At 35.0% G+C, this 11,492-nt stretch overlaps 1 protein-coding gene across 2 annotated transcripts in view; it reads right to left on the reverse strand.

The window, feature by feature from the left end:
* The window catches only part of LOC131682957 (cartilage oligomeric matrix protein), a 1,738,261-nt gene that overhangs the window by 487,272 nt on the left and 1,239,497 nt on the right, over positions 1-11,492 (reverse strand). For both annotated transcript variants that reach the window (XM_058964790.1, XM_058964792.1), the window contains 2 exons: positions 10,659-10,780; positions 7,285-7,385 (listed from right to left, as the gene is read on the reverse strand). In XM_058964790.1, the coding sequence (XP_058820773.1) occupies positions 7,285-7,385; positions 10,659-10,780 (223 nt within the window). The remainder of the gene's footprint in view (positions 1-7,284; positions 7,386-10,658; positions 10,781-11,492) is intronic.

The following is an 11,492-nucleotide window of genomic DNA, read 5'->3' on the forward strand; positions in this document are numbered from 1 at the left end:
AATAAAGTCACGTTAATGGAAAAAACTCTGAATCTTTCGCAATGAACACTACTTTAAAATCACTTAAATAAAGCAAGTTTGAGTCCAATAACTATAATTGGTTTCTAGGCCCAAACCAAAGTGTATAATAGGAACTTGGCGTTTATTCGAGGCTAAGTGCAGCTTACAAGCTAATATGTTTTGAATATAGGCAAATTATCGCGAATTTTTAGCACTAATTTACGGAAAAAATTACAGTATACTTTATTTAAAAATTACGAAAGTTCTCCTCATGGTGTTTTGTGTTATTTAGAAGTGAAAATTTTCTCGCATGCCAAATATAAAATAGATAAGCCATAAGTTCCCGAACCAGTCAACGGAGTAAAAATAGCAACAGTATTCAGGTTATCTCTATCCTATGCTGGTGGTGCAGAGGCTAAATCACTGATCTCAAAAGGCCCTTCATTTAGGGAATATTACCAGTACGATCAGCACTACACCGCAGTTGTTCAATTGCGCGTTAGAAATAGGTTGCGAAAGCTCAGAATGACGATTGTTTATAATGGCCAATTTCCTAATTAACTTGAAAATCAAGCGAGTATTGTTTTTTTTTGCGTTTTTTTGCGCAGACATTAGAATCTCAATAGTGACAGGTTTGTTTAAACACGAAGAACTATTCTAATATGTTCAAACAGCAGTTATTCGTTGCATCATGCATCATTTATCATGCGACACATCAATACTGCATAGGGTGATCATACGTTCTGGTTTCTCAGGACATGTCCTGGTTTTGCATTGTCTGTCCTGGTGTCCTGGGAAGTCGAGAAAAATGCTTGATTTGTCCTGGTTTTTCTCCTGTAAGCCTAATATATTTCTATCTATTCAGTCTTCGATTTTCACTATGCTCTAGATCGCAGTAACGACTGGCCGCAACTCTAACTGCAACGTATACTCATCCTCAATCGGAATGTGACAAACAAAACTTAATATAGTCGAATCTCCCAATTGTACCTTTCGATGGTTTTTTGAATCTCCCAAGAGTACCTCGTCAATATCGATGAAACAACAGCGCTTTTCCTTGGTTTAAATCGTCATTCAATCCGTGACTCGAAGAATTCCCTTTGGTACCTCTGAAAAGACACATCGGCATTTTGGTGCTTCTGCTTCTACTTGAGTTCTCTTGCTAGTGGCTTGTTTTCGTCTTACTGGAAATCCATTCCATAAAAAGAAAAATAGCACCTAATCAGTCGCTCTGCTTGTCAACAGTGCAGTGAATCAAACGAATGTTTCTACCTAAAGTCTGCTGTCTATATGTACCGTGCCAGTACTATAAACAAGCAAAGCAATCGAATAATAAATTTCGTCCAAAGCCAGTGTGAACAATAAAGCACCGTTACTTTCATCGATACGATATCGATCATTCATTTCAAGATGTTTGAAACTCAACAGAAAAAATCAACAGCAAATTTGCAAATGCAGTTTAGACTAACGGAAGTCGTCGTTATACAAGCTCACTACACTCATTACTGATAACATTTAAAATTTTGGCTATAACGGAAAGCTACGCAATGGAAGACAACATGCAATACGCCATTGAGCATGATAATGTTAGGACCAAGATACCCATTTATATTGACAATGATAAGATTGATATGCGTCTGCACGATGAACACCTGGGTACTATTAATAAATTTATTACAACCATCATGTCGGAATACGTAACGGTGGAATCCTTTAAGTTTGAAACCCGGAGAAAATTTAGGTATTTCCAACGGTTTTTGTTTCGTGAGAATGCGAGTGACCTATTCCTTCATATCTGAACTTTCAATTCAAAGCAAAACGCGTGACCAAATCTCAAATCACGCTGTGCACGTATGAAGGACAAACTCCTGCGTGTCCTACGTTGTTATACAAGACGACACACTACGAGAAACCATGTACACAAACCTCTAACGAAGCAATATCAGCTGCAAGCATACCCATCACACAGCCCTTCATCAACATCAACTAAATCACAAACCACCGGAGTTGCAGCTCAGGCACCAACGAATACTGGAACAACAGAACAAACGCACAGCGTGAACGATCATTGTGATGTGCCTACTACTTCCCAAACAACTGCCAGCACCACCGATATTAAAGTAAATAACAAAGAACACAGATACGCGATCGTGACCCGTAGGCCCCACAAGCAACTCAAACCAGGTAATCGTGAAAGCCCATACAACATTAACAGCGAGAATAGCGTGAACGAAAACGAGGGAAACGAACCAAACATTTCTTTCATCGCGACGTGCATGAATTGAATTTTGTTTTCTTTCAAATTTACGCAGGGATGTCAATTTTTTCAAGCTCGGGCTCAAACTGATATTATTTACACCAAGCTATCCGCCAGTTTTCATATAATCGATTAAACGGAGATATTTGTAGTAACAACGGTAGGTTTTGCAGCTCTCAAGTCGAGAGATAATGGTTGTCAATGGAGATTGCCAGGCATAGCGCAGGGACTTGGGATCACTGATGTTTCTGATTTACGTCCATGTCGTGTTTTTAGTACTGGAAACTCCTCGCCGGTACTGCACAGACCATCTCAGCATTAAACGTTTGCTTATGGTGGTGTAGCAAGAACTGCCACTGTGGAATTCCGATGAAAGATTTTCTGGCAGAGCTCTTCCTCTCAGACTCCCAAAACATTTTTACTGTGCAAGCTCTGCCTGCCAGACCCCATAACTTTTTAACTGCCACATGCGGAAAAGGCTATGTCGATTGAGAGGTAACAGGGGGAATTAGTACCCTTTCGACTGTCCTGGTTTTTTACTCGTCTGATATGGTCACCCTAATACTGCAGCTCAATCATTTTCAACATAGCGATTTGAAATTAAGGCTTTTGCATGAAAACTCTGCCAATTTAATAATAGTAATTGTGAGAGGTTAATTAATTTTAGTAAATAAATTATAATTGGATTGATAAATCCATAATTTATTTTCAATTTCATAAAATAAATTGACAATTTTCAGAAAATTAGTTCATGATACCTAGATTGGAATTCGTCATTAAAATGCCTGAAATTATACTCGTCGACGAAAAAAGAGTAACGCATATACTACGTTACGGACAAATAATTCATGATATGATGCACAGCAATCATGGTGTGTTTTCATAACATGAAAAAACACTATATTCCGAAAATCATGAGTCAGTTTTCTCATTTCGAGGAACGGATTTGTTCCCGTGTGTTCAGGGATGAAATTATATAGTGAGCCGTGTCATTCGAGTACGATCACTCTTGAAACAAGTCGTTGAAAAAACCAAGGAAGAAACCCCACTAAGGTGGCTGAAAAGGGATGTAAGTTATGTTGGTCGGCATCTCTGGGCCGGTTCACATTTCGGCTTGTTTCGATATTAGCACTAGTTGTGAGTAGATCAGCTACACAGCAAAGGTCGGTCAGCGGGCTAGCAACGGGATCTAAGGATAAAGCATGATGTCAGAGAAAATCGAGATATCGTTATCTGCAGAAATTTTACAGCCGATGATATCTCCGCCGACTGACTGACAGCTAAATGACTCGCGAAAATGGTTATCGGTATCGGCAGAAATACCGCCGCCGAGAAATTCTTTAGCAGCAGCAATCAAATGAATAGGAACGAGTAGCACCAAGAAGGATAAGAAACCCTGGGAAGGTGGTTGTAAAGAGATGTAAATCATTATGGTTGACACCTCCGGATCGGTTCGTGTCTCAACAGGTGACGATATTTGCAGCAGACCTGAGCAGGTCAGATATACCGAGAAGATTGGACAGCAAGCAAGAAAAAGCATCATTGGAAAAAAAAAACATGAACGATTAACACTAAATAAAAAGAGGTAGAGTACAATCCCCACTGAAGTTGTGCCTACACGGAAAAAAATCGTTCATAAATTCATGAAAAAATGATCGCTATTTCGTGAACGATTCACGAATATCGTGACAGTTTCTAAAATTATGAATGCTAGACCTCGTATCCATGAAACTATCTGTGTTTCTACAAAACTAGTTCGCTCCGACTATATACATGGCGTTAAACTTGAATGTTTGGTTGGGTTACTGTTACTAAACATATCCAGGGAACATATGTTTAGTTTTTGTTATGAGTCTTGTTCATAATTTGGGAATACACAGCCAATTTTGATGATTTCAGGATTCTTATGTCAGAGTAGCGGGACCTATGTTAATGATTTCAGGATCTTAGTCACGATTTTCGTAATTTCTATTCACTTTATCGTGATATTTCAGTCATGAGTAATGTGATTCATGTTCATAATCTCAGGATCTTAGTCACGATTTTGAATATTTCAATCACGAGTAATTGTGATATTTGAGTCGTGTTTATTTATGTTCATGATTTCAGGATCTTAGTGACGAATTTTGATATTTTTGTCACTAGTTGTGTGATTTATGTTTATGATTTCAGGACCTTAGTCACGAATTTTGTAATTTCTGTTCATCTTACTTTCATATGTTATTCTAGACCTTACTTTCGCATTTGACACGTGAAGCATGATTTCAGTTTCATCGTAGTATTCGTAATTTCTCTTCGTCTTATCGCGATCTGGTACTTTTGGCTACTATCGGTTTTTTACTCGGAGTAATATGACAAGGTAAACTGGACCATAAAAGTGTTCGCGGGATCTTATTCTGTAAACTATATTACGAACACGATTTGAGGCGCTCAGCACAGTTTTCGTTTTCTATCCAGACATCACACTGAGCCGCATCGAATGAATAACGATAATGGTCCCAATAATTTTTTATATCTACAGCTCATACCTATTCTTGGTCTCTGACAGCTGGATATTTATGAAAAAGTGCACGGAACAAGAATGATTCCACGACTACTACTCCACATTTTGAGAAATTAGCTCACATGAAAATTTCATTACCATGTTTCATGAAATTGTATATGATTAGGACTATCTTCACGCAAAATAGATCGTGAATCATGTACTAGAAATCATGAACCAGTTCATGAATACATGAATAATATGTAATGAACTTGGGAACTATTTTACGAGCACAGATAATGGATCATGACTAATATATTAGGAATCATGAACCTGTTTACGATTACATGAATAATGTTTGATGGCTTCGTGAACTATTTCACAAGCACGAATGGTAACTTGTGACTACTATACTAGATAAAATGAACCAGTTCACGACATGAATAACATTTTATAATTTTCTGATTTATTTCACGGGTACGCATGGTCAGTTGTGACTATTATACTAGAAATCATGAACGAGTTCACGAGTACATGAATAAGATTTCATGATTTTGGGAACTATTTCAGGAGCACGAATGGTAAGTTGTGTTTAATATATAATCATGAATTAGTTCACGAAGATCGAATGGATTCATGAATAAAATTCCGAATATCGTGAAATTGAGCACGAGAAAATATCCATAATGTTTTGATTTTGCGAACTATCAATGAATAACATCATGAGTCAACTGAGAGTAATGATCATAAAGATGTGAACTAGTTCACGAACAGAAAATCGTTTTGGTAATGACAAGGAAACCGTGATTGAATTTCACAACACAAAAACTAATATTTCCACTAATAAAAGCGTTATGGGGGCGTTACTGAAGAGAAATTGAACATAATTATAAAACACATGATTTTTGTTCATAGTCCTGTTTTCGTAACGAAAAAATGTGACTGTTCTAGAATTCATGGTACTCTATGCAAGATTTTAGGAACAATGTTTTTCAGTGTAACAGTGGCCTCGGATGGATGAGGATGGCAAGATACAAGAGGTTTAAGTTTAGTCAGTAAGATTAACTACTTCAAACCAATCCGACACTACCACCAGCCAATTCCATTCCTTCTTGATAATATACATTTACCCAATTTGTTGAGCTGAGTCGATTGGTACACAATACTCGGCCTTCCAGGTCTCATAAAAATCTTCAAAGTTTAACCTTTCTTTTATGAGAAACGTAGAAAAATCAAAACCCTCCCCATGAGCATTTTCTGCGCACGGGCCTGGTTGGAACTGTAACCGCATTTGTGATGATAGCGCCACTGACATATGAACAAGTACGCAGGGGATAGATTGTTCCCAAGCCTGAGGGGTAACACTCTAGCGTGTAATAGTAAATCATAGATAGTAAATTACTGTTTGGGATATAAAAGGTGTATAAAAGGTGGAGCTTGTGTTCCGGGAAAATGAGCGGATCGATATTTTTTAGAGGAATTTCCTCATACTGATGCGTAGGTTCGGTTCGAACATTTCCTGCCTTGCTTAAGGCTAGTTTACAGCTCGGAAAACGTGTCACGGGATTTGGGTCTCTGTGTATTTTAAATGCAGCCCGGGATTTCTAATCCCGTGGCGGAAAATGAGTCTACACAAAAATGAGACGCCACGGGATTTTAAAACTCTCCCCACAAAAATTCAATCCGGAAGAATTCAACATGAATTGTTTTCGACGGGGAAAAAGGTGTTTATAGTAAATTTAAAAGTTGGTACTATTTGGACACCGTTTGATTTTTTTCAGAAGCAGTAGAACTTTTGGTTGACAGTTTGGAGAGATCTCGGCGGAAAGTTTTTCCTGATCAAATCCCATGCGAAATCCCGTGTTTAATTTCCTGAACTGTAAACTAGCATTTACCTTGATTAATTTTGGATGTCGAAAGTTTTTACTTCATTTCAAGTACTAATATTTAAATTTTGTGCTTAGTATTTGTTTCTCTCCCTGTTTCCTATTATTTTCAGATCGCTCAATCAAAAATTATGGAATAATGTATTTTTCTTCGTAATTCCCCATAGTGTCAGTGGCAAAAACTTCAATCGAAGTATGGCGAAGGTCAAAAATTGTTCAAAGTATCTGAAATGTGGCATTTGATATCATTTTGACATTTGTCACAATATGATAAGGAGGGAGTGTTTTGAGAATTCAAAAATGGGTGGTTTTTTTTCAATGCCCTAACACAATATGTATAACCCCATAAGAGACAGTTTTTTCACTAAGATATTTATTCGCACAGCATTAGTAATAATTCGATTATACGTCTATTTTAAATGCCATTTCCTTACGATTTACCAATCTGCCCCATGTGATATGTGCGATAAAAATGTTGCAAAACATAACGTTCTCAATCGAAAAAATGTCCGAAGAGAGTGTTGTAAGAAATGTCTCATTACACTGCTAAGTTGATTGAAAGTGTTTTTGGTATATTGTACACGGTTTTAGTCATATTATGCTATGTACCCATTACGTTCCGAAGTTTTCTGCATTTGTGCAAATGTAACATAACTTACCTCGTCTATATCTTGACAAACAGTGCCATTTCCTTTAAAACCCACCGGACATGCACCACATTTATAGTACGGTGGTTGATCAATTACAGTACATTGTACCCCTGAAAAAAGTAGATTTATCAGAAATTCTTGCAGAAGATGGTATGATTTGCGGTTACATATGTTATGTAATTTTAGTAGAGGTACAACATTAAAAAGTGTCATCAGTTGTTTCCACCCGTTCGAGTGAATTAAGTATTTAGCAGCAGAGGTGCGAAAATACCGGTTGAGTACCGGTACGGTAAACCAAATTTTCACAAGTGTTTATGTTTCCTTTACATTGTGTGCGGTCTTATCGCTGGTTGTGTTTATACGAGACACGAAAACCAAACCGAGTTTCGTTTACACAGCACCGCGGTTTGGTTTTGATTTTCGTTTACCGGTGCACGAGTATGGGAAGGAAACACGAGAATAACGAAACCAAACTTTGGTTGTGTTGCGGTTGTGTATTCGGGTTGATGTTTATCGGCTGTGCTAGTGCTGCTAGTATTTTTATTAAGAATTCTAAACAAATTTCTTTATAATATAAGGTATCTTTTCGGTAATTGAAAAAATGTCTTCAGACATATTTCTGTTCAAATAAATTATGTTCGTAGTCATGAATGGTGTTCCTTAAGGGATCATCAATAAATGACGTAGCATTATATGGGGGAGGGGGGAGTTTTGTATTTTGTGATGATGTGTGACGACAGGGGGGCAGAGGATCATGTCATGCTACGTAGCTTTTTTAAAGGAGAATAACTAACATCGTTTTTTATTTTTTTTTAAATTTTTCGGTGACAAGGGGGGGGGAGAATTACCGTCGAGCTACGTAATTACCAGGGGGGGGGGGGGTATTTAGAGGATTGTGACGAAATGTTACGATGGGGGAGGGGGGTGTTAAAAATCACTCAAAAAATGCTACGTCATTTATGGATCGTCCCTAACTCAATATTGCGATATTTTCATAATGATTTATCATCAGGAAGTTTTCAATATGGGTATGTTTGGTATGGGAAACTGCCCAAAAATCGAAAATAAAAGGAAATTTAATAGCCTCCGCTATTTTTATACCTATGATAGCAGATCAAAATTTAAGATGACGGTATATTTAAGATATTCTGTCACCTAGAATCACGCGACATGTACATTTAAAATCTGAAATGGCGAGCTTTATTCAATACTACTGGTATTCAATAACGTTTTAATGGTAAAAAATATCATGAAACAAGGGTATTTTTGATATCGAAAAGTTGTGTAAAGATTAAAAATTGTTATTCGTCGTCCGTCGTCATTTTGCATCCCAATATGGTGCTATTTTCACGATTTAGCATTTAAAAGCATGCATATTTAAATAGGCATATATTTCCAAGGAAACGAAACTTGAATTGCGTAGTAAATTAGAAATTCAAAATGGCGGCCTATTCATGATGATTTAACAACTAGCATGGTTATATTGTGGACCAATATCCACATTAATGATTGAAGGTCGTTTTACATGTTTTGTTGTAATGAGACAGACAACTTCGGGATTGAACACAATGTAAAAAAAATTTTTTATTCAAATTATTGCGCAACATTTTTTAAAAATTTAATTGTTCTTCAGTAGATTTACATACACACATCGACTGGTATCGCCGGAAATATTTATTCCTTAAAGAAACTTAGTTTTTAATGGCGGTCTATAAAATGAAAGTGTTTTTGCTATTCGTTAGTTGGTTGCTGTTCTCAATGAATTAAGTTTTTTTGTAATTGAATAATTTAGTGGTAGTTTTCTCTAAACTCGAATGTACGCGACCAAACCTTCTAGATGTTTCAAAACGATGTACAGTAACAGCAAAAATAACAGAAGTACGTATTACCAGCACTCAGTAAATAAGAACCTAATCGTGAGTTTCCCCCCACTTGCGTCTGAGTTGCTTACCATATGTAAATAACAGTTCTCTATATATTTCTTTTTACAATTCGCCCGTGTCAAATAAACGTATGAAAAAAAAAAAATATGTAAATAACACACACATACACGCAATTGCCTCTGTGCAAGGATAGATGTATCAATACGATCCGCCGTAGCAGTAATAATAAGGATATATGTATACAAAATGCGAGTGTGTGCTCGAGATTATTCGAGAATCGCCTAACCAGCGCAACCAGACGTGGATTAGATCTCATTGATACGACTATTGGCGATATAAATACAGGCCACTTTGAATGCATTGAGTGTTAATGTGAAGTTTCAAGTGATTCAAGTCATTTTTAATTGATTTAATTATTGATTAATTATTAATTTTATTGATTTCATTAATTTAATTGATTTTATTGTTTTTGTTATTTTATTGACATCGCTGATTTCATTGTCTTCTTTAATTTCAATTTAAACAATTGTTGAACCAGCCATTTCGATATTACCCCATTGACTCTCAACAACTAATTGAACTCAATTCAGTTGTCTATTCGGCAGCACTGCAGACGAGTTTACTGCTTCTTCTTTCAACCGAAGCACCGTGTACAGAAAAAAACCAGGCCCGGTTTTCTAAAGCCAAACCGAAACCGCTGCTGAGAATACATCAACACAAGTTGAAATTCGTACACACATGTAAACGCTGCTGAGTGACTCGGTTTGGTTTTGTAAACTGAGAGTTGGTGGAGGTTTTTCTTTCGTTTACCGTGTGCACGAAATCCAAACCGAATACGATGTGCATCACTCGTTTACACGTGTTGAGATTTTGAGAACAATACCAGTGTATGTATGTACCGGTTGGTTTTCTTACCCACCTCTGTTTAGCAGTCAACTCTTTTTCTTATACAAAGTTGGAACATAAAAAATCGAATAATTTTTTATTAATTATTCTGATTTTTTTTTTTTTTGAATTGTTTGTATTTACATTCTCGTGTATTGAATGGATCCTTTTTCATCCAAGATTCTTTGCCATGAATTTATGTTTAAAATTTTGAACACCACGAAACTCAACTTTTTGGTAAACATGTTTTTTTTTGCAGGAACATGCAGGAATTTTTTTATTGGGAAACCGATCCGTTCAAGTATACCAAAATAGATTTTTCTTCGATAATCTTTTTACTTTTTTTGATTTCAGTCGGTTTGGTGAGCGTTCACCGCAAACCTCAGCCAAAAAAACACGCTTCGGAGGATGAGCCATAACTCCGCCAACCTTCAATTTTTTTTAATTCCACTAGTTTTTTCGAGATTCGATAGTACTACCAACGAGCTGTCTTTTGCTTTTTCAAATAAATGTTGCATAAAGCACTTGAAAAAATTACGAACTTAGCTCACTTTTTCGCCACAACTTTGTATACAACCCCTTAAAGAAAGCATTATTTTTTTTAACTCCACGAACCTGCATCGCAAGATTTTTCATCGCAAACTTTGTTCAAACGGCATATCCTGCCATCTCCTTCATACCGATCGGGACATGGACCACACTGCGCTCCCTCCGTTGTATCATTGCACTGTACGTCACTGGAAAGACATGTTTGACCTAATGTTAAATTATACTTGTCTATTTAGATTTATATATATATATATATATATATATATATATATATATATATATATATATATATATATATATATATATATATATATATATATATATATATATATATATATATATATATATATATATATATATATATATATATATATATATATACATATATATATATATATATATATATATATATATATATATATATATATATATATATATATATATATATATATATATATATATATATATATATATATATATATATATATATATATATATATATATATATATATATATATATATATATATATATATATATATATATATATATATATATATATATATATATATATATATATATATATATATATATATATATATATATATATATATATATATATATATATTTATATATATATATATATATATATATATATATATATATATATATATATATATATATATATATATATATATATATATATATATATATATATATATATATATATATATATATATATATATATATAATAAATATATATACAGGGTGATTGGTTCATGAGTAAGAATCTCTCGGGGGGTGATTTACTGTCATATTTGGAGCAAAAAATCGTTCTACACATACCATCAAATCTCAACCTTTACAGAGTTATTGAACTTTTTGTGTAAAAAACTTGTTTA

The sequence above is a fragment of the Topomyia yanbarensis genome, chromosome 2 (assembly GCF_030247195.1).
Source record: "Topomyia yanbarensis strain Yona2022 chromosome 2, ASM3024719v1, whole genome shotgun sequence".
NCBI classification, from domain to species: Eukaryota; Metazoa; Arthropoda; class Insecta; order Diptera; family Culicidae; genus Topomyia; species Topomyia yanbarensis.